Source organism: Grus americana, chromosome 5, assembly GCF_028858705.1.
Source record: "Grus americana isolate bGruAme1 chromosome 5, bGruAme1.mat, whole genome shotgun sequence".
Classification (NCBI taxonomy): Eukaryota; Metazoa; Chordata; class Aves; order Gruiformes; family Gruidae; genus Grus; species Grus americana.
The window spans coordinates 62,344,464-62,369,296 of record NC_072856.1 but is presented as its reverse complement, the minus strand read 5'-3'; the positions used below and the strand labels follow the sequence as shown (position 1 = coordinate 62,369,296).

The 24,833-nt window shown below is 39.0% G+C and overlaps 1 protein-coding gene across 1 annotated transcript in view; it reads left to right on the top strand.

Moving 5' to 3' along the window:
* Positions 1 to 24,833, top strand: part of BRF1 (BRF1 RNA polymerase III transcription initiation factor subunit) — a 176,699-nt gene that overhangs the window by 53,752 nt on the left and 98,114 nt on the right. Inside the window, exon 4 of the mRNA XM_054825930.1 lies at positions 16,034 to 16,065. Coding sequence (XP_054681905.1) covers positions 16,034 to 16,065 — 32 coding nt within the window. The remainder of the gene's footprint in view (positions 1 to 16,033; positions 16,066 to 24,833) is intronic.

The following is a 24,833-nucleotide window of genomic DNA, read 5'->3' as shown; positions in this document are numbered from 1 at the left end:
GCAAACATGATCAAGTACGGTCGATGTTTTTGATCCGATCGCTAAAAAATATTCCTGGTTGTAGCCATCACTAATGTTTTCTGAATTTTAATACTTTAGAAGCCAATTAGAAAATTAAATGCTTTCCTTCATTAAAATAATTTTGAAGATTGTGTATTTGCATTTTAATGCAGTAAGAATGATGTCTTAGAAGACAAATTCACATTATTAAATAGTTTAATTAAGATCAGTAATGCAAAATAGGCTGAATAAAAGCCAGTGCATTGAGACCTGTAAGCACTTCTGTGCATGCTATCTGCAAATATTATTTTAGCTTGAGGTCTTCTAAAACTGTGTTTACTTTCATCATATACTTAAGCCTTACGCAGCTTTTTTTTGTCTTCACTTTTTGATGTTTTAAGAACAAAGTGAAGGTATATGAGAGAAACAATATTACCTTTCAAATTTGTTTTGGAAAAACAGGATTCACTCTCATACCTGGCCTGTCCTCATATCTGAAAGTGGTCTTGATAATGATTTCTTACATCCTAATAAAGTATAAGCCTTTTAAAAATTGGTAAAAGTACTTCTCAAGAGCTGTCTTACTTCTTCAGATGTTTGTCACTAGGGTTTTTTTTGCACGACATAGTCTTCATATACAAACTTCATACTGGAAATGCTTCTCAATGAAAGATTTGCAGGATTTTGTAATCTCATGCCAAGTAAAATTGTGAGCTGAGCCTTTCCTAACCTTTTCACTGTTAGCCTGCCTTTACGGCAAGTCCGTGTCCTTCCTCGAAGGCAAAAGAAAATGTCTTTTAAGTTAACTGCCACACTGGCTCACAATTGTTATAAGTATGAATGATGTAATACTCGATCACATGGTGGTATGTCTGCTATTTTCCCCCCTTTGAGAGAGAGAATAATCTTTCCATTTTATCCCGTTTCAGCAGTTTGGGAAAATAGCCTTAAATGAGACGCAAAACAACCAAAATCTTGATTTCTTCCAGAGCTCTGCTTTTGAAGCCAAATGTTCCCTATGCCTTCTTTATTTTGACTTGCTAATTGGATATAAGATGTTGAAGATAACATGTGCTTTGAAGCCTGTGTATTTTCTATTTTATTTAGATTTAATCCTTTAAACATTTGACAATAAAATATAAATTGTGGAGCTCTCATCTTTAGATCAGCTGTAAGTGAATCATTTAAGTTTTCAACATCCTTCCAGTTTGGGAGAAACACAGTAGTCTCAGTGATGTTTTGACTGCATGTGTTGGTAAAGTGCTATGAAATTTGCTAATCAGTATTTTTAAATGGAGATATAGAACTGTTTGTTCGATGAAGGAGCAGCTTGTCTGCCAAAAGTAAAGTCTTAGCTTATGCCTCAACAGGGAGTAGAAATCAAAGTCCTCTTCGGATTCCTTTTGTATTGGTAAGCAGGGAGGGAGGGTGAATAGTATATTTTATGTTATGTTATATGAACTACTCATGATGGAAAGCAAATTTTGAAAGAGGGGAAATATATAGCCTGAAAAAAAATAATCCTTTGTGTGGACAAAAGGATTGTGTCTGACTTATAATATGCTATAATCTTTTTAATGTAAAGAGAACATTGTGCAGTAAAAATATATATTCAGCAACATGACATGTACTACTGAAATGTGAAATTCTTTTATTACTTAAAAACCAGAACTCCAAACATTGCCTCTGTCTTATTGTCAGGAGAATTTCTCACCTTATCTGTTTAACAGTATCTTTCCTTCTATAATTGGTCCTTTTAACTTTTATTGTGCTTGCAGAGAGCCTTTTGGCCTTGCAGTTTCCAAGGGGAAACAAAATTGTTACTGTTGTTTCAGGTACTGGAATGTGTGGCACAGTTCTAGGACAAACAAAGAGCTGGTGTTTCCAGTTGGACTGCAGAAAATTCGAGAGTTACCTGAACTTGGTAGTTTCTGAGAAAGCAGCACAGTGTCCTTGCTATGCAAGGATTTTGTCCCCTTCTAGCTAACTTGCATTAAAAATACACTTCCCCCCGCCCCAATGAAGCCATGGCTTCAGAGTAATGAAGTTCTGCCTATTTGGCGCCGCAGGCTGTGAGATTATAGGTGCTTTTCTGTGACTTTTCCTCTTGGGCGAGAGAGCTGGGCTGTCTGAATTGAGAATATTTCTTTTGAAATTTGCTGTTGAAATCACCAGTGGACCATCCCTGACCTCCAGGGAAATGAGGAAAGAAATGTACAATAATTGTAAGTCATTACTGAAGAAGTCTTCTTTTAAAGAAACATCTGGAGGCTTCAGCTGCTGCGTCTCAGTTGGTACCTGAAATCAGAGAACGCTCTACTCTGTACTTCTCTGCAGTTGAAAGTCTGGTTTTCCCACATGAGTGCTGTTACCTTCTGCAGAATTTAAGTTGAATTTTCTTTTCTATATGAAAATTTCTGGTCCTTAAAGGATCAGTCTTCTAGAGAATGCAACAGATGGACTGCATCTGTGCTGCTGTCTCTGAGGGACTCCCAAATCACTGCATTCTTGTCACATCTGGAGGACCCAGTTCATTGCCAATAATTATTTCCAGCACATATTCAGATTATAGTTTTTCAGTTAAAAAATATTTTTGTCAGTGTTCAGTTTAATATTTATTATCTTCCACCTAGACTCTACTAAGCTCTTACTGTGGCACAGGAAAGCAACTTAAGTATTGGTTGCTGCTGTACTCATTCCTCAGTCTTTGGACTGGTGGCTTCAGTGTCTCAGCTGTTTCTCACAGTCATTCAGTGAAACAAGAGCATGCTCCAGTCCTTGGTTTTTGCTGATAAGCTTGGGAGCCCTCCCAGCAGAGCTGTGAACTGGTCACTTTCCTCCTGTTGAAACTGGAGAAGTTGGGAGTACAATTGGGAGCCAAGAACATTGGCTGAGAGGTAGTATCCAGAACATGAGGACAGCATCAAAAAGAGAAGCTAAAAAAAAAAAAAAAAGAGTAGCTTGACATAAGTGTTTCATCAGAACAGTCCTTCCTTCTTACTGCCAGGTTCTAGGATGGGAGCAAAGAGAATACAGAGCATTTACCACCAGCTCTCCAGCAGTCAGAGAAGGTGTGGTACATACATGGAAATGTTTCTGTGGACAATGTATCTGAAGGTGAAGAAGTATGGAGGAGACAATCCAGAAAGCCTGTCTTATGTGGGATTGTAGAATAATTTAGATTGGAAGGGGCCTCTGGAAGTCATCTCTCCAATTTCCCACTCACGCCCTCAGTAGATTGCTGAAGCCCTACTCTGGTTGAGCGTTAGTTGTCTCTAGCAGTGCACATGTCATATTCTCTCTGGGCACCCTATTGCAGTGTTTTACTACCTTTGTGGCAAAGATATATTTTTTTTTTCCTAATATCTAATCAGATTTTCTCTTGCTGCAACTCACATCTGTTATCTTTAATTCTGTGTGTGTCTGAGAAGAATTCGGCTCCGTATTCTCTAATACCCCCCTCACTAGGTAGTTAAGACAGCATTAGATCTCCCCTAAAGCCTTCTCTTCTCTGGGCTGAGCAAGCCCAGCGCGCTTAGCTTTTTCCCGTATATCACATGCCCCTCAGTGGCCCTCCACTGTAGTCGCTCAAGTACTGGAGTTGTACTTAAGAACCTAGACCTGACCGTGGCTCTCGAGGTACAGCCTCATAAGTACTGAAGAGAGGGGAATAACCACTTCCCTCAGCTGCTGGCTGCACTTTTGGTAATACAACCCAGTATGTGTTTGACCTTTCTTGATGCAAGAGCATGCTGCTGACTCCAGCTGAACTTGTCCATGGTGACCTCCAGCTCCTTTTGTGCAAGCTGTTCCTTAGCTGGTCAGTCCCAGCCTGTACTGTAGCAAGGGGTTATTCTGTGTCGGGCGCCAGACTTTTAAAGAAGTTCAAAGACAGATGCAGCTCCTGTCAGCCCGGTTCTCCAACTTGCCAAGATCCCTCTGAATGGCAGCCCCACCTTCTGATGTACTGACTGCTCCCCCAGCTTGGTGTCATCTGCATACTTGCCTAGGGTGCCTTCTGCCTTGCTGTCTCATTGCTAATGGAGACAGTGTTGCCTCCGGGGGTCCCTGTAGTACCCGTCTGCTAGTTGGACTTTGTACTATTAATCACAGCCTTCAAACTTGGCAGTCTGGCCAATTTTATGCTTACCTTCTAGACCAGCTAGCCACACCATGATGTCTCAACAATTTGGCTTTAAGAACACCATGGCAGACCATGTCTTCAGCTCTGCTGAAGTCAAGGTACGCAGCATCCACCGCAGGGCCAGTTTCTCCCGGGCCTGTGGTGGTTAGGGTGCCATGTAAAACGGATGGGTAGGTGACACTTCGCTCAGGGGTGCAGCTGAACTGTCTTCCCCCTCAGCAGTTTAAGTGTTTGACTAGTGCTCTGTACGGAGAATTTCTCTTTCCTGAGAGTCCAGAGCGATCAGTCTTCTGATGGGCAACACAACGACAGGTGCTCATTGATTTTTATTTTCTATTATTATTATTTTTTTAGGCCTGGTGACCAAAGCCTCTTCCCGACTTGCAGAAACCCCAGATTTGCTTCTGTAAGAGGAGTTAAAAGCCGAGAAGGTAGTCAGGCCAAGCCTTGCCTGGTCTCCTTTTGAAGTTGTTGTTGCTGTGCAATCTGAAACACGAGAATTGTGGGGCCAGGAGAAGAGCAAACAAGTGGAAGCTTTTGTAGGTGAATGGCCAGGCTTTGAGAGAGTGTATACCTAGTTCAGCTTCTTTCTCTCAGGTTATTTCTGTGTGTTTATTTTTTTACTAATATATTTATTATATATGAATATAATGACCTAATACGTAAACAGCGCTGGCAGCAGGACTGTAACTCCAGTTTGCTCCCTCCTAGCTGAGTGTCTTGGTGATGGAGGTGTAGAATTTATCGCATTTTATGGAGAAGGTCAGTATTGCAATCCCCATCTTCTGGTTGGAGAAACTGAGGCGTGGAAGGGAAACAAAATGACTTGCTCATCCAGGCAGTACTAGGGCGTAGATATGTTTGTGTCCCATGTGCATCTATACCTCATACAGTAGTATGCTGCCTCCCACAATGTAGGAGTCCTGATCTGCATATTATTCTCCTTTTAGGTTTTGCTAAGACCCCGGAATAGGCTTTTCCAAGTATATTGGCTAAAACACTTGGAATTTTATAGCTAAAATTGTGAAGAGGAGCAAGTTCTGCAGGCTCGCTGGCTCTGCTGTAGTACTGAGCTTGTTATCGAAATCCTAGGCTGAATTTGTAAGTCTCAGCAGTGGGGGAAAAAAAGTTATCATTTTTCTTGAAAGCTTTGCAAATATGACACAATCAGTGAGCAGCTGTAAACACAAGACTCACAATAGCATTCTCGGTTGTTGTTTGGAGCAGAGCTGTATTTTAGGAGCTTGCCATCAGCGTGCTGTAGAATGTTATTTAAAATTACACTGCTTGGTTACAATAAAACTACTGCAAGACGGTGTGAAAGGAGTCTAAGGAGATCTTTCCCAGCATATCACTGGCAGTTTTTATTTTCCCAGAGGCAGATGATATGTACATCATTACCGATTTATTTTTTTCTCTCTTGTGAAGGATTCCAGCAGCCAAGATAAGTTTACAGTTTCTTTAAAAACTGATAATGAAAGAGCAGTCTCTGTGCTGTGAGAGAGAGAAGAGATAAGTGCTTGCCATTGCTACAGCATTCAAAAGAAGATAATACAGGGATAAAAGTTTAAAATGACACTTCAGGAAAATATTCCTCATTTTCCATCTTGATTAAAACCATTTAATGAAGGTTGTTAAGTTCTAAGAACGTGAGAAATGCCATTTGCAAGTAAATTAACTTCAGTGTGTTCACTAACTGATGCTGTGCAACGTTGTCTTGCGATGCTTTGGGAGTTCCTACTTAAGTGAAGTAAATATTGACAGTAATGCCAACAGAATTGCAGTATCTGTGACAAGTAGAGAATTGCAGCAGATTGCTTACTGGAGACCTGAGTTTTCAGCAGGATATCGGTATGTGTATTCTGGCCCCTTCCTACCCTCCTCTCCCCCCACACGCCTCACCCCAGTAAAGGATTTTCCCTATGCTGCTTAAGCATCCCTTCATGAAGATGAATAACCAGCAAACAAGGAGTTGACACTCACTTTATCTTTTTCAACACTGAGAATTGATATGTGTAGTTACAAATTGATTTTAGAGCAAATTGGTGCAAAATCAAATTAAATATTAAACTGAACAAAGGATTTTGAAGTTGTTATAGGAGCGTCTTAGCTAGGTGTTTTGGATAATAGAGGCATGAAAATTAGGACTGAATCTGTGATATGGAGGGACTGAATCTGTGATATGCATTGCATCTCTTTATTATAAGGAGCTCAGGATATCACGTAGCTCATGAGCCCTTTTTGCTTGTTGTGGACAGGGGGACAATTCTATGTTGATTTGCATATCATAAACCCACTAGTTAGATCAGGATGTTGCATTAAGACAGGATGTAGCTTGGGCCATTCAAAGGCAGGGAGAGGGTCTGAAAAATAATTGTTGACCATAAAGTTAGTTTACCTACTGGAAGATTATAGCTGAAATACATTTGAAAGCGTGTTTCTCTGACCCTTTGGAGAGACTTGGGAACCCCAGAGCCAAAATGTGTATTATAATAGTAAGATAATCAGAAGATTTCAGAGTATTTTACCAAGGAAGGGGAAACTGTTGTCTTCATTATAAAAACCTGATAAAGAAGGATGAAATGTTTGGGATTTTTTTTGCGGGGCAGTGGCAAAAATGGAAACTGAAACCCAGTGTCCTGAGGCACAGCCTGGAGTCCCGTTGGGTTTTCACTTTCTTGGGAAAAACTGATTCCAAAAGGGAAGCGTTTACTTCCCACCCTTTTGTGTAGATAAAGTAAAAAGTATATTAAATGCCTGTGACTGTATTGTCCCTGCTTAATAAGTCATCTCAAACATTTATTGTCATAATTGAACTGTCTGAAAAGTTAGTTGCCTTAAAATCTCAGATATGTCATCTTTCTTCCATGCCATGTAAACTCCTCCCTCCACCTGCTGTAATTGTTCAAGGACCAAATTTAATCTTTTTCTAGGGGCAACTTTCAAGATATAATTTGTTTTAAATTTAAAATCCAGTATATTATGTCATTGAAGGGGAATGTGTCATGTTGAGAATTGTATCCATTTCACTTGTCTCTAGCCCTGAAAGGTATTTGAAATTGGTACTGGCTATTTTTAAAGTCGGAAAAGCTATTGCAGTTCTTGTTCTTTTTTTCAGTTCTTCTTGAGCCCTGTTCAGTTGGGCTCTCAGGAAGTGAAGGTATCTTCTCAGCCTGCTGGTGACAGCTTAAGGTAATCTCTCCTTTGTGCATCGCTGTGTGGTAGGAGTGAAGCCGTGGTTGTGTATTGTGTCTTGTCCACAGGTTGGTACATTCAAATGTGCTCAGTTGCTTCTGTCTGTTACCGTATCCCAAGATACCTGGATAACTGTCCAAGGAGGTAATGTGAGTTTTCTACTCCCATACTGCTAAATAAACCTCCCTTGAACACTCAAAGCATAGCCTGTGCAAGAAGCATTATTCTATATTTGGTACAATGCTTTATTAGTAACTCATTTGGGATAAGCCGCTATTTATGAACCATAAGGCAAGCCCAGTCTAGAAAATGTAACTCTCTAATAAAAATCAGCTTCTGTATACTTCTGTGCTGTTATGACTTATGTAGGCTTCTGCTACGGTGAATACATAGAAATCTTTTTATATTTAGTGTAGGCATTTCTTAAAGCAAAGGCATGGGTTGAGGATTTTTCAATCCACCGGTGTGACGCATCGGTTTACCTCCATGTTTTCCTATTTATTTTATTGAAAATGACTAAACCAGACTGCTTTGAGGAGTTGAGCCAGTGTAAAAGTGGCGCGTTGCCCTGACTTCCAAGCACTGCCTCCTGCCCGCTTTCTCAATACCAGGGCTGCCTTTGGTGCATGGCAGTAAGAATCCAGTTCAAGTAACGAAAGAGGTTTCTACAGGTATGTGCCTACCGGCATCTGATACAGAAGGGTTTATTCCATCATTGTGTTACATGACATGTGCTGATGGGATTCTCTTAAAGGCCTGTGAGAATGGGAAATTTAACACATCCGGTTGTTGTGCTTCCCACCAAGGGCTGTTAAGGAGTCAGCAGCCTCAGAATGGCAGGGAGGCAATTCAATTTTTTTGGCAATTCAATTTTTTTAAGCTATACTTTTTCTTAAAACAAAAGCTCTAGCGTCAGAAATTTTCTGCTAAATGAGTGGTGCTGTTTTATGTGTAAGATATTATTTAATGCCTCTGCACGGATAAATCAAATTAAATGATAGTGGCAGAAAAGTAGCATCTGAGTTTCTGTGCAAACTCTGCCACATCCCAGTGCTGGGTACAGCAGCTGCTGCGCTCCCATCTCAGCAAAGGTCTGCGGAGATAATTCTCCGAGGAGCACTTAATACCAGCACATGAGACTCCGTATGGGGATGAAAGCAAAGATGTAACGCTTGGCTTCTAGCATGGAAAATGTAAAACATTCTGTGTCTACAGACTTTGGTTTTGTTCTGGTTTAATTGAGCACTGTAATGCTACTTTTCGAAAAGTATAGCTGGGTGTTTACTGTGGGCAAACCAGAGCAGTACTACGATGAACCTTCACACAGGAACTGTGTATGTACTTAAAACAAGGAAGGTGTTATCAGTTTTATAAGATTTTGCTTTGCTATAAAGCAGTTATTCTGCAGGCTTTTGCTCCTTATTTGTTTTAAGGTTTCTCTTTCAGATAAGGTAGGTCTTTGTATTTTGGAGCAGGCTGGGGAGAACTCTGCAAACACTGTTACTTTAAAGAGAAATTTGAGAAGGTGGGATGGGTGACTGAGAGATTGTCTCAGGCTCTGGTTCTGATGAATGCTTTAAGCCAGTGTGAGCTGGCGCGGCTTCAGAAAGAAGTCCTCTAGCTTTGCCCTTGCCTGCTCCGTCCTCCCCCAGTCCGTCCCCTGCCTTCTATCAGCCCAGGTGTTTGTCCAGTTCCTGCGAACTGGGGAGTTAATCCATTTTTTTTTTTTTTTTAAAGAAAAGGGGGGAGGAGGGGAGAGAAAAGAAAAAAGTATTTATTTCGGACAGTTCCCTAGGCTGGTGTTTGCTGGATTGCTGCACAAATAACAGCCCAGGGGAGGGGGTGGTGATGGGCCAGAATCCCCCACTTTGGGGCAGGCTGAGATTATTCTGTTCATTCATGTTGGTGTAAAGTGTCAGGCAAACCATAGCTCTAATATATTTGCTTTTTTTTTTTTTTCCTTTCTTCTTTTTTTGTATCTTGCCAAACGCTTCCATTTGGAGTCTTTTGAACAGCAGAGTGTCGGGCTTATGACAGTGCTGGTTTTCCTTTGCTGCCTCTGAGCGAGCAGGGATTTTTCTCTGCTTCTACTTTCTGGCACTTCTCTGTCTCTGCCAGCTGCTTCACACTTCCAAACGTGTGTTGCTGCTGTGCTGAATATCTGATTGTCATCTCAGAATAGTAGTTCTTCCAAATCTTCACCTCTGATTTTGCGAAACTTTTCTTTCACTGTTGGTAGAAGAGTCATAACCTTTACAGACTTTGTATACAGGGAAAAGAGAGAGGACTGAACTCCTTTACTAAATCTTTACTATTGGTGTCCTCCTTCCCAGCTGCTTTTTCTTATGCCCACTTTTTTATCAAATGGACATTCTGTGCAGTTCTTTTGACTGCGCAATTTCTTACCCGCTTATGTGTTTGAACTCTCTTCAGACAGAGGATGTTTTCTGCAGTGATTTTACTGTTTACTCATGTTTCTTTTTCCCTTGCAGCTTGAGCTTTGCTCCTTTCCTGGTGCCTCTCTCCCATTCTTGTCTGCCAGCTCCGCTCTTCTAAGTTCTTCCTTAAACCTTGCTTCTCCTAGCAACCTCTCTTGTTTTCCCTCACCAGCCCTTGTTCAATTTACTGTTCAGGGGACGGGGTCTCTCTTTCTTGTTTGGAGCCTTTTTTTTTTTTTTTTTGTTTGAATATAGCCAACTGTTATTTATACATGGTCACATCATCCAGGTTGAAGATTAACCTTGTGTCTCTCAAAACTTTTAAATTAATATTTACATTTTCATTCTATGCCTAAATTTTCTTTTCCCAAAGTAAATATACTAACTAGATTATCTTTCAGTAGCTTAGTACAGATAGTCTTTGCATATTTTATCTATCTGATATTCCGAATAATTGCAAGTTGACAGTACAAGCATTTTGGGACAAGAAATTTTTTTTACTTTTTTTTTTTGTTATGTTGCGCTGTCTTATAAATTTGCATGTGACTATGTAAATACTTTGCAATATCCCACAAAGCAGGTTATTTGCTTGAAGTCAGTAACACGAGGGATACAGCCTAGCCCCAATCCTTTGAAGACTGTATTCTCTAAGGGCAGCGTTTTCAAAAGTGCTGAATGCTCGCTGCATATTCAGCTAGCCTGGCGTGCTTTTGAAAATGTTCCTCTAAATGGGAATGGCTCTGAAGACAATTATTAAGAGAAGCTACACCATTAATTTAGTAAAACTGAACTGTACGTGCATGGGGGAGTCTGAAGGTCAACGTAGCTTGCAGGCATTGGATCCATCCAGTCTAACCGGCTGTGGCGCCAGTCAGCAGCCCAGTTGCCTGAGATTTTGTCTAGTCACTGGAGATGGAGGAGGGGAGAATTGGTGTCAAAAGCTAATTCAGATCGCAGGTGAGATCTACCCCTTCTAACCCCTTCCGTTCACGCCGTGAAATGAGACAGGCTGCATGCAGCCCAAAATGCCTAGGTGGTCGTACGATGCTGAATTACTGCTGTTAACTTTGTCTTAACTATGAAGATAGTGGCGGTGCATGTGCTGAAAGGGAGCTGCTAGAGAAACATCCTGATTTACCTGGGGAAGGAGTGCGGCACCGCTTTTTGTCTTTCAGTTGGGGATTTTAGAATACAGAATATAGAAGAATACGGTTTTATGAAATACAGACGTGCAGCTGTGTGCAAAGAAGGAAAAAAACCCCACAGACCAAGATGCAATTCTGATTTTGCTCATGCATTAATCTACACATAAATAAAGATAGCTTCTTATGAAAATGGCATTTGTACTTACCTGTTTGATTTGTTGAATGCTGTTTTCATTTGTATACTCGAGTGCAAGCTGTGCTACGTGGACTTCTTTCTGCAAAATTGCAAACTTAAGAAACTTTGGAAATTGGCTCTGTAGAATTTCAGCCTCATAGCAAAGCTTTTATTAGAGTTATCAGAAATGGGTTTCCTACAAAAGAATTGGGTTTGGTTATTATTTTCTAATTGTTTTAGTTCACTGTCACTGGGAAAAGCAATGTTTACTTTAAACAATTAGTGCTGTCAGTCAGTTTTAATTAATTGCTAATTAAAATGGTGTAAGCTTGTAAAGCAGCAGAGATATAATCGTGGTAAGTCATAATCAGGAATCACTTGGTGTATGAAAATATGGAAGGGGAAGTTTGTGAATTGGCTGTTGAACTGAAAGATGGAAAACTGGGTCCGGGGCCAGCCAAATGCTGCCACTGGTTTTTCACCCTGGTATCGCTCCACTTCTATGTTCACCCTCCTCCTGTCTTATCTCCACGTGTTTGTTATTGTAAGTGCTTCTGGGAAGTTCCCATCTCTTGTGTAGCTTATACAGAGCCCTAACACTGAAATTGCAAATACTTCATTTCATTTAGAACTTGAGAAAATTTTTTTTAATATTCAGAATTGTTTTTGCTTTTCAGTCAGATTTTCTCTTAAGCTTTGCTTTTTTGTTTGCAACCAGCTGAATTGCTCTTGTTGAGTACAGAATGCTTTATGTTTAAATATTTTATATACTTAATGGATCTGGTTTTAGTTTTTGTTAGAAACAGGAAGCATTTTAGCTTCAACTGAAAAAAGGTAACGCTTCATTAGTGGACAGCACAGCTCATATGGATGTCAAATTTCTGCTGAGTGGCTAGCAGTCATGATTCCTTGGCATTAGTCCTCTTCCCGTGGTACGGCTGATTTTGTAGTAAGCTTGTAAAAATAAGTAAAAAAGTTCTAAGGGTAACTTAAGAAAACTAACTAAAATAAATACAAATCATCTGTTTGAAGGTTTCCTGATTATTGTAGATTGCCAGACACTAAAATAAAGTTGGATTTTTAAATTTTTTTTTTAGGAGGGGGAACAACTCTATTGTAAATGATAGTTGTTAATTTTAAAAGCATCTTCCACAATTTATGCCTGGATCTCTATATATAAACTTTGGCAAATGGCAGTTTTGCCTCCTGCTAAATGTCAATATTGAAAACCAAGGGGATTTTGCTGCGTATAAGTACTTTAGGATTGCTGGGATATGTAAAATGTAGGTCTGTCTGAAGGACAAATGCATGCTTGTTTTGGTATTTTGGGTTTTAGGTTTCCGGTACTATTCATTTCATCATGAACTTTTGTTTCCTCTGGTGCTGAGAATGAGATCATTATTGCTGTGATTCATGGAGCTCTCCATTATCCACAGATTACTAGATTATAAAGGCAGAAAGGGAGCGTTCTGGCTACTTGGTCTGACCTCTTGCATCACGTTGGTCAAAGGATTCCCTTGAATTAAATCTTTTGAAGTAAATTAGCCTTTAGACTCATCTCATTGTGATTTCAAAGTTTCTAGTGATGGACAGTCAGTTGCATACCTTGGTGAAATTAGCTTAAAGAATGAACAGCAAAGGAAAAGCAGTTGAAACTGTTAACGCTTTTTTCTTTTTTCTTTTTTCTTTTTTTTAAGTTGGGTGCATTTATAACCTCGTGTTTATGTCATGTTATTTTGTATGTGTATATCTATAATATCAGTAGCCTTCTATCCCCTTGAGAACTTTTTCATGTGCTAGCAGTCTCTGTATATAAAATTATTGTTTTCTTTCAGCCTCAAAGAAAACATTTATCTTACGATTGTATAATTTTTGAATACATATTAAGTATTATCTGCTGTTTTCAGCTGTTGTCGTATGTTCTTCTGAACTGTTCCAACTCTGAAAAGGAGTTTGAAAACAACTGCCTGTTTTTACAACTACTTCCTGCTGATAATTGTGCTCACAATATTCACAGTAAAGGCCAACCCGTTGCTACTGCGTGACTCAAATTTCCCCTTTGCTTTTTCTTTGCTGTAGCAGCTACACGTCTAATCAGGGAGAGAGATTGCTGGAGGCTACCTTAAATGAAATCCAGAAATGCCACATTTTTACTGTGACCTTTGCTTACAATTTCACTGGACACTTGAACTAACTTCTCCAAGGAACAAAGCAACTGTATGTTAAAGCATCTATAGTTTAGCTCTAAATTGCTTCAGAGCTGCCTGAATCCTGCAAGTGAATTTCCCAGCTTCTTAGCTCTAATCTCGCGTTGTTACAAATGCATGCAACGCGCTCTGTTTATTCTTACTTGGACAAAAAGGTGGTTTGGTTTTTTCTCACAGTAATAAAGCCTGAGCACTCATAATGTGTTACTAAGTTCAGGTCTTCCACCAAAGTGTTTTTAACAGTCTGAGGGGGATGAAGAACACTTTGGTACACAGAGTTCACGACTGTAACTGAAACGCCTCGGTTAGAGAACTGGCTCTCTGGCTCGCTGCAGATGTGCGTCAGCACCCGGCACTGATGCTGTCCTGACTCCTGTCTCCAGCGCCAGCACACAGACTCTGAGATCCAGGACCACTCAGGTGCTCGCTTTGGTGCCTCAGTAACCTACGAGGTGCTTTTCTTTTGGTGGTGGGTTTTTTTAATATTTTATATAGGTTTTTTTCTTAAATTGTGATGAAATCTATCCGATATGAATGATAATTTTACTTTACCTCACTGGTGAAGGTATCTCAAGGTGAGCATAAAGTAACCAGATGTTTCAAGTCAGTAACGAGCTACAAATATTTTCAGACCTAGGATATTTCTCAAACATAAAATTGGTGTAGTGATTTCTTCCTAGATCTGTTTGATGAGCTGACAGTTATCCCCTGGCAATAGCATTGCTAAAGTCTTTCCATTTTCTCCTTTCTTACTACTTTGACCAAAAAGTTGCACTGAATTCAGCATTGCTCTGTGTAGATTTCTAAGCTGTATTTTTTACAAATTGATGTTGTTAGCAATTTCCTTACTGTGTTAAAATTTAAGATTACTTTAATATCTCGCATAATATTGTCTATAATGGATTTTTGATTTTTTCAGACATGCTGTTTTCAGCTAATTAAATAGCCAGCTATGCTGTGTTTTTTAATGCTAAAATTAACTTTCACCAAATAATATTAACATAATATATTGAATTTTGTAACAACTTCGGAGTACTAAATTCATACAATTTCAAATGCAAAGTAAGGATAGAAATGCTCAAGGATAAAAATTTGTAGTGAGGCAAATGTTTATGTATAAACTGATTACGTTATCTGAATTACTCTCCTTCCATGGCTGATAATACTTAGGAGAAACGTGTACTATATTACTCTGGCATACGTTAAGAGGAACATACGCTAATACTTGCGTTACCACAACGTACCAAACTCTACTGGTGTCCCTGTATTTTGTTTTAATACTGGATTTCCCAACACATTGCTACATACATAAATGCGCATACTGGCCCGCATACATGTTTTCTTTGCCTGCCTCTCTTTCTCTCCTTCTCTCACACTTTACTTTGACACTCCTTTTAATGGTAAAACCAGAACCCTTTTACAAGGTGTATGCCACGCCTGAGCAGCTGATAGGAGATCCAGCATGTGTTCGTTATATAGCAGCGAGGCTACCTTTGCACCTTAAGCTTAATGGTGCTTGGTTGTTTGGGGTTTTTTTTTCCTTTTTAGATACTGCTAAGATACAATGCATTTATAAGTGTGCTTACTTTCAGTAAAATCTAATGGAAACTTTTAGTGGTTTTGGCTTCTTTTTAGCCAGTATGTGTTCCAAGTGTGCTCGTAATGAGTAGTAGACGGTGATCTAATATTTTTGCAGCAGCATAGGATATGATGGAGGGGGGTGAAAACTCAAAAGTAACAGCTGATGTTCTTGGTCAGAGAAGAGAGTAGCCAAAGTGGCTTTCTCTTCCCAGCTCTTTGACTGGTCCTTGTAGAAGAGGACAAAAGAAGCTTACTGTGGTTTTCTTAGTTTGCTCTTCCATCTGTTTTTCTGGGATCATGGGCTCCTAAGCTGGCATAGGAAACTGATAATGTTTATATTCTTAAATGAAGTGTAATAAGAGTGAGCATTCTATCTTGCTGCTGCTGTTCTTTGTTTGTTGTCATTGAGTCTCTCTTAGGCTGCGGTAAATGGTGAGTATTGTAAGTCACACAAGGTGTTGGCTTGTTCATGGAATCACAGAATGGTTTGGGTTGGAAGGGACCTTAAAGATCACCTAGTTCCAACCCCCCTGCCATGGGCAGGGACACCCTCCACTAGACCAGGTTGCCCAAAGCCCCATCCAACCTGGCCTTGAACACTGCCAGGGATGGGGCACCCACAGCTTCTCTGGGCAGCCTGTTCCAGTGCCTCACCACCCTCACAGGAAAGAAGTTCCTCCTAATATTTAATCTAAATCTCCCCTCCCTCAGTTTAAGCCATTCCGCCTTGTTCTATCACTCCATGCCCTTGTAACCAGTCCCTCTCCAGCTTTCTTTTAGGCCCCTTCAGCTACTGGAAGGCTGCTCTAAGGTCTTCCCAGAACCTTCTCTTCTCCAGGCTGAACAACCCCAACTCTCTCAGCCTGTCGTCATAGAAGAGGTGCTCCAGCCCCCTTATTCTGGGAGACCATTGCTCCACATAGACAACTTGTGCAGTAAATGCAGTGGGTGCTGGCAGGATTTTTGGGGGAGTTGAAGGGTTAGCTGGATGCTGGCTGTTAGCAGAAGTGGTGCACCCAAGTACCTAGTCCATATTTGGTTTCTTTGACATTTAAACCTCGTTTATTTCTCCCTTTTTTGAGTTGCTAATGAAATTAAGAAACACTGCCACATTCAACAAGCATGTATATTCCTTGACATCTTCACAGATATGTTACTTGACCTCAGTGACCTTCTTCAGGTATTGTATCTTTTTTTTAATTTGAAACTTTTGTTATATTGTTAAAGTTTAATTGCAAGCAAAGAGCTGTCAGCATGGGCTGTTTGGGATGTTTTAATTTCTCTCTAAAAATTCTGAATTGGAAAAATCACTGGGTGTGTAAATCTGAGTCATTGTTCAGTAAAATTAAATGTCAAATATTTTTTTGCTTTTAATGCTGCAAATAACGTATCAAGAGTTAGCACGATTCTTTCATCAGGATGCAGAGTGACCGCAATGGCACTGGGTCAGATGTTACACATTTTTAAAACAACAGTTGTTGAAGACAAAAATAACTTTTTTGGTAGGTAGTACTGTGTAAATGGATTGGTACACTACAGAGACGTGTTTTATAAAATGTATTTTGAGAGAAATATGTACTTGCTCTGTATGTGGAAATAGAAAGCTGTATTGACATGTGCTGTCTTACCCTCATTCTCCATGTTACAACTGTTTTACATACAATGTGAGTAGGTTAGTTGCATCTATTTTTGTCCTCCCAGCTGTCTTGTTAAATGGCATCCCTCTGAAGACTATTTATTGCTTGAAGCTATCTGCTGGAATTGCAATAATTAAATGAATCTTTAATTCTTAAAATGAGTAACTTTTTTTCTTTTCTAAACTCTTATTGAATTATTTTGATTACTTATAACCAAATACTGCATGTGTAGAATTGGAAGTTTATTTACTTCTAAACACAGGTGATTTTTCATGGTGACTGTTATGATACAGAATGATCATAATAATATGAAGAATAGTCACACAGTGTAAAGAAGGAAGAAGAAGAGGTATTGTATCTATAAAAGAAAAAAAGTATTGTCAGCAGGAGCAGGCAAGAAAGACTGAATGATTTGTCTTTTCTCCTCTGTACGTTCCAGCCAGAAAAGATGTTGAGATGGGGCGTATGAGGACCAAAACCTTAAAGAGGGGTAACTGAAGAGATGGGAGACAGAAATAGATTAGTAGTAGGGAAACAATCAACCCCGGAAAGAGGAAAAAATACAAAGTTTCAATATCATGATCTGTATTTATGTATATAACTGTGTGAAGACTTCTGATGTGCTCTACTTTATAGCTACTTTAAGGTGAATCTGAGCAAAGAGAAGTCTTAAATGTTATTGGTAACTGTAGCTAGCCAGAAAGTCCTATTTAAGAAGGTATAAACGAGCTTTTCAGGTCGTAGCTTGATTTCTCCCTCACCCTGAGTTTGTTTTTAAACATTAAACAAAACAAAAATAAAAAAACCCCACACAAAACAACCCAAAACTTGGTGGCAAAACATTTATGATGCAGGCAGAAAACTTCAGTACATTGTGCTATAGATCAGCCTTTGCCCACAGATTGTGTGCCTGAAAAAGAAAATCAATTAGTTCATGAGATTGTACATGAGATTGTACTGTATGACCTTGAAGTGCCTCATTTTTTTTCAAGGACAGCTCTCCCATGCTGAAGTTGGGATGTGAATGTCATTAAAGAAAAAGAAAGGTTGTTACCAGTAGTAGTAGTGGCAGTATATATTTCCAAAATATTTAACTTGTTCAGACTCATCTGTATAAAATACGTCATACTGGTCCAGGTAATTGTTTTTCTTGGTAAAAATGAGTAAGGTGTCAATTTTATATCAGGGAAAAAAAAAAATCACATCTGAAAGTCTAAAAAATGAGCTGCTGCTGACCTTCAGCAACTCTTACTAAGATGCTAATAGCAAATTTTGAGATTTTTCTTCAGAATTTTCTACTTGAGGCAGCTCAGTTGCTGCGGGAGGTGAAGTGATCCGCAGGGCTGCTAATCATCTGGCCGCAGGAATTTTTTGAAGAAAGTTACCAAATGAAACATTCTTCTAGAGTGTCTACGGAGGCTACTGACTGAATTACAGAACACCTTGAAATAGGTTGCAGTGCATTTGAGGGTAAAAAAAAAAAGCATAACAACCTTTCATGTATTGCTTCATCTAAAAGCACAACAAAAAGTAAGCTTTGTAATTCCAGCTACCAGCAAAAAGAAGAAGTTAAAGCCTGTGAAAACGGCCATCCGTTGCTTCCTTTTGCCGTCTCGCAGCTGGAAACAATATTAGCTGTGCCATTCCGCATCCCACTTATGGCACCCTCCGCATCAGTGACTTTCAACCAGTGTCTTGCGCTGGGAGAGCCAACACCCTCTGTGGTTCACAACGTAAGAAAGGTGGTGGCTTAAGAGTAATACGAAGGAGATTTGAATCTGCTGTTACCTGCAACTCAGTATTTGTTTAATGCCCTATCGTATTTGTGTTCTTCCTCTCTTGTTGGTCTGTTTAGCCTCATAGGCTCTGGTCTGTACTTCTTGTACAACTGCTTTTCCTGTCCTAACTGAGTTGTTTGGGGATTTGGTCCCTGATTCTTCATAAAAAAAAAATAAAAAAGCTGTCCCCTATAGTGTAATGTGCTTTTAGAATAGTATTACGTAGCTAGAACTTCGCAATAGAGGAGACTAATTTTCACTGTTAATGGCACTTTGTTTAAGAAGTTGTACCAGTTTTCCTTTTATGCTGATGACAGAGATGTGGGAGTTTGTCTTGTTCCACCGGAGAACTGCTGCATTTCATAATAGTTTTTGGAGTTTCAAAATTGCTGCCATCTTGGAAAAAGCCAAAATGTCTTTTTTTTTTTCTTTTTTAATTGAAAAGGCAATTTCTTTGGTATTTTTTCTCCCATTTTATCTTCAAGTGAAATATGTCCTATGTCTTGGAAACCTCCTGTTGAAAGTGTTCTCAGATTCAGTATGCCTCTGGTACCTTTAGACTTCAAAGCATTATCTGAAATTTACTGAAAATGTCCAGACGACTGCTACAAGTCGGGCTCCTTCCTTGTGCAAAGCAGAGCCATGCTGCGCGTTGATGGAGTTGGAAGGATGATCGGTCTGTGACAGGGAAAGTACTTGCTTGTTTTTTCAAATACTGAATTTTACTTGCAAATATAATCTTTAGAGAGGTCTGTAATCAGGCCTTTTGTTTGCTTTTTTATTAGTCCAATCTAAGCAACAGGCCTTGCTTGTTTAGGAGACTTGTGAAGCTTGTCTAGCCTTGGCCCAACTTTTGAACAGTTTAGGTTTGCTCATCTGTTCCAGAGCATCTCATTCATTCCACCTGGAGAACTAGTTGTCTAAAGTTTTGATCTCTTTGTGGTGAAATGCTGCCTTTCCATCCTGGGAAATGGCAGTTTCTTTTTTAGCCTCTTGTAATCTCCAGTGTCATGGTCTTTGCAATGTGATCGTAAAAGACTTTGGGAAGAGGTGTTGGCAGTGCTTTGATCTCCAATTTCATCCTAGTAGAATATAATTTTGAGTGTGCCTTGTGATGTGTCCTGCTGTTAAGTAAGGCTAGTGCTTACTGAAAAGATGTTAGACAGAGCCAGGCTCTTTATAGGAGTGCGCAGCAGAAGGATTAGCAGCAATGGACGTCATTAATTAAAATGAGATGTTTTGACGTGATATCAAGAAAAGGTTTTTCACCATGAGTAAGCCAAGTGTTGAAACAGGTTGCGCAGAGCAGTTTTGAAGTTTCTGTCCATCAGGGTTTTCAAGATCCTGAGCGATGTGGTCTGTTCCTATAGCTGACCCTGCTTTGAGCAGGAGGTTGGGCTGGAGACCTGCTGAGATCCATTCCAACCTCAACTACACTACAGTTTCTAGATAAGGGAAAAGGGTGCACAAGGAGTGAAAATCAGTAGTACTTGCTTGGTCTAGTCCTTCTTCGCTCTCTCTTCCACTTCAAAAAAACAACTCTCACCTCCTATTTCTTTAGCTTCAATTTGTCTAGTCAACTAACAGTGCTTGTCCAGAAGGATTTCTATTGCCAGTTATTTTTGGACACTTGTTGCTTTTATTTCTTCTAAAGGCAGCATTGGCCTCCCTGATTCCTCTGTGCTTGTTGCAAATTATTCTTTGACTTGCTTGCCTAGATGGTATGATGAGGGTTTATTGTACTGCTGTGGTGCTGGAGGAAGAATGCTAGGACCACTGCATATGTGACTAGCAAAAGTAGACTTTCCCTTCGGAGTCGCCAGACTGAAGGCAATGCTTTAAAGCATAGCATGGAGGAAGCTGCTTAATTTTGATTTGTGTCTCTCTTTGAACTGTGCTCTGACAAGCTGGGTTTGGTGTGTATTTGTAGTTTTGTGTATTGTCTTTCGAGTTTAAATGTAATGTTCTGGTTGCAGTATGGATTCAGAAAACAAGACGTTTCAGTTTATTGTATGGAGAAGGGTAAAATGGAGTATTTTTTAAAGACTATACTCACTTGCTTTGGTTTTTAATAACCTTTGTTCATTTAAAGTTATTAACATGTTGACTGCATTTGTCTTTATTGCCCCTATGCAAATTGCTATGTTGATTGAGTTAATTTAAACAACCTGGTTGGGACCTTCAGGCATTACTATACGAGAAATGTTAATAATGAATCAAATAACCACAGGTGCCTCTTTCCCCAGCAACAGACACTCTCCTTAAAAACTCATTTGCTTTTCATGCTTGCTTAATTATTTAGGCAAGCAGCCATGGATGTTTCACAGTGCAAATTCTCATTGTGTTCCAACTGCCTGGTCTTTGTCTTTCTAAAAGACAGAAGACCTTAACCACCATCACCATTTGTAATATTTTTCCAGAATGCCACACCATGGTCTTGAAAAGCCTTTTTGGAAATTGCTCATAGTGAAAGAGTATTGACTTATACATTTATGGAACTTATGGCCCAGCAAAAACTTTCAGTCAATGATTGCAGCTTTATTTTTTGCTGCTGTCCAGAAGGTAAAGTGACGTTGTAACTGTATGAATGGGAGATTCCCTGTTTCCCAAAGAGAGTTAAATTCTGGAAGGTGTTAAACTGATGAACAGCTGAATTCCTGTGTTACTGGAAGCAAGGTATTTGTTGTTATTTCTAAAAGTGGAAGTACATTGGTATTTGTGAACACATCAGGCATGATGTGAAAGCAAGAGGAAATTATGAAAGGATAAGAGTCCCTGTGGAAGTGTCCCTTTGAAATCAGCGTCTGATGACTGACAGATGTGAAATGAAGAAACTGTGTCTCCAAAAAATACTGTGAAGGGCGAAGAGTATAACAAGTAGAAGGATCTTCCTGTAAAGATGTAACTGAAAAATAGGAAGCCATTCCTTCTCCAAATGCCCCTTTTAGCTAATATAAAGTGTTCTGTAGCAAGGGCAGAAATTAACTATAGATAAAGGAGAACATCCAGAGAATCTTAAGTTCTCCTGTAAAAACTTTAGAGTAAAACCAGGGGTTTTTTGCAATGCCTTGGTGAGCACATACATTTTGTCTAAAAGATGTCTTCCTGCTGAAGAATCTAGTTGTTGGGTTTTTTTCTAAAAACAACTCAGTGGCAGGCCCATATGTTTGTACATTTACTCTGTTAAATGTGAACTGAATGTAAAATAATATGGTAGAAACTATCAGGGTACGCAGATATTTTGCAATATTCCCTCTGATAGAGGTTGACGCCACTCTTGTATTAGGTGTTGATGCTCAAACCTAGTGATTGCATCAAGTTTAGGAAATGTTCATATCTGAAAATACGCAAACAAAGAGTGCAACTGTTATGAAAGTTTATTAAACAACTGTTATACAATTTTGATGGGAAAGAGTTTGGGGAAATACTGTTTTTCAGTATGATCCTTTTAAATTAAGAAGGGGGAAAGAGGCCAAAGTTGATGTGGTAAGCTTTAAAACTGCACCAATTCAAGTCTAAGCCAGAGACATCCTCTAGAAGGGCATTTTTGTTTATTCACCATTCTAAGGACTCATATAAAATCAGGTTTTATGAATGCAAATGTCATATGGTTCTAAATTTGGAGTGTTAAGCTTTTGATGGATTGGAGTATATGAATTTTTATAAGAAGTTCTTAATGAAGAAAGAACTAGAAATTAAAGTAGGCCTCTAAATTAATTCTCTTAATTTTCTAAGCTTAATGGAGTGCAAAAAACCCATACAAATGATGAGAGTAAAGAAAGACTATCTATATGCCTATTATATATCATATCTCCTCTGTCACAAGATGTATGTGAGTAATAGTTGAAATTAGTGACAGTGGCATAAAATTTTAGTGAAAGGGTTTTCTTCCACTAAACCCAGAAGTTCTTAAATATCATGTTTCAACAGTTCAATGTTGTTACAGATTTCTGGGTGAGCTTTATGTCACCTTTAATCTCCCATTTATGAGAAATGCCCCAGAATATCTAGTAACTTTTAAAGACGAGAAGCGCATTGAGAGGGCCTGAAGTCTCTTTTCCAACTGATTCGCCAGGAAAACTGGAAGCAATTAAATATTCCTGATTCTTTTTGTGACTTTACCCTGGCATTAAAAACATGTGAGCTTCATGAGGAATACAATATAGAGCACGTAATCCACTATATATTATGCTTTCTTTCTAAATTGGTAGTAACGAGAAACTGCAAAGAAATGCACTTGTGATCAAAAGAAAGAAATTCCCTGATGTACCATTTCTATTTGAATTTGTTATTTTCTGTAAATACACTGCCTACACCTTGAAGTTGGTCATAAAACACTGATGATGTGGGTGAAGTGGAAAAGCAGGTTAGATTTAAGTATGTTACTTCTCAAATAGACCACGGATCCAGAGACTGAGTTAGGCCACCGAGAGGAAGATAAACAGTCATCGAGCAATATTATTATGCATTTGTCTTTGCTTTAGATTTAATTTGGCACCCACTTTGATCGTTAGAACTTCCCTAAAAAAATATGCTTCTTTATGCATCTTTGTATTTATTTGTGCTTTGATGATGGCATTTATGGAAAGTTTGCTTGGGAGGAGTTTCTTAGAAAGTGATGTGGATTGATGCGGACAAACATCAAGTATTTGGATGTCATGACAAAAAAAGCCAGAAGGAAAAACACTTGCCTGAATTTGAGTTGGGTTTTTTTTTTCCTAGGCCAAAATGAAAGAACTAGATGAGTTTGTGAAGCCTCTGATGGAAACATCATATGTACTTGGCTCCACTGAAGTAATTTTATTGATTTGTGCAGTGAAATCGTCCTTGCAGAACAAGATCTAAGTGATGAAGTTTAAGATTTATAGGAACTTGGTCAGCCAACTTAGCTGAAACAACAGCCAAACCCCCACTCTTTATGTTAATATTTTTTAGACAAAAGGTCAAACCAAGCCATTCCAAGCTTGCAGTAGTGACTCTAGAGCATCTAAAGCCAACTGAAACACCGCAGATACTTTGCTGTAGTAATGTCTGTTCTGTGCGACTCGTGGAAAGTCATTTGCTCTCAAACTCCTGTCTGAATTGCCAGATTCAGTAGGTGCTTATTTTTCTGTATAAAATTTGGTGACATTTCCTAAGAAATATACTTCTTATTCAAAGGGTATATTTTGTTCACTTCCTTCCCATAGAACAGTATTTCTATGTTGTCCGGTATTTCAGGAAAAAAAAAGTCAGTAAAATTGAAGACTATACTTTTGTATCTACTAGGCCAGTCCAACCATTGGTCAGACACAGCATGGAAGCTACTCAACACTTTCCACTAAATATGGAATGAATTACCATCACATCATGTACGCTTGACTGAGCAGTCACTTTCAGGGTAAACGATCGTTCTGAGGATTTCTTTCAAGTTCTCATTTTTAATTTTTTTTTTAAATTTGAGAAGAATTCACATTAAGAACATTTTCACAGAAAGAAAAATTTTGAAGTGCTAGGTGAAAACATGTCACTATTTTGTTTGTTTGTTTAAATATATATATTTATTTTTGCTAGCTTGGTAGAAGCATCTATACACTTGGGAGGAAAGCCTGCTTTTAAACTAATGTTGGTAAAGCTCTTTTGTGAAACTGAAAGAGAATTAACTTAGTAACAGGATTTGTTATGTCCATAGGCTTGTACCATAATCCACAACTCAGTTGTGTAATCGGCTGCTTAGTAAACACCTTCACTGTCCTGGCACAGGAAAGAGAGGGGCAGTTCTGTTACATAGAAGCAGTAGAGTATATACTATCCTTAAAAATAATAATAATAAAAAAGTATCTATTTGTTTGGAGTGTAGGAGGATGGAGTGTTTTATACTAACTTTGACCTTTACATATGCCTTGGGGGAGCAAGGTGTTCGTGGAGCTTCGTGGGAATGTTTGGGGCTGATTGGGAACTGAAGTATATCCTGCCTTTCTTGCTGACCACAAAAACACATCTTAAGATAGTGAAAGAAAACTTCCTCAGATTTTTAAAATACAAATGTAGTTGCCTATGCTATAAATTGCAAATCAGAGTATGAAGAGTAACTCCTCCTCGCAGTTTACATCTGAGTGCAGCAGTGAAGGAGGGGAGGGGAGCAGGGCTCTGTCCCTGGCTCCTTAGCAGGTTTGGTGTGGTTTAAGATTTTTCCAAAAAAAAATTTTTTTTTTTTTTTTTGTAATGGAGGGTGATCTGTGGCAATGTCCAAACAGTAAGAAATGACAAATAACCCTTGGGGCATGTAGCACCACTCCTTGCTTTGCTGGAAAAGTTTGGTGTGCGCTTGTGCAATACTTAATTATCCCACTTCACGTGATCATGCAGAGTTGAAATTTGCAGTAACTTGTATTTGCTCAGGTTTTGTTACAAGATAAATGACACTTTATATATATACTGATATTATACTAAAGTCTACTTAATGCTTTAAGATGTCAAGTAACAACTGAAAAAATGTGCAGGTACCACAAGCAACACCGAGCTTGCTGAAGAGTATGATGAGCAACTTTTTA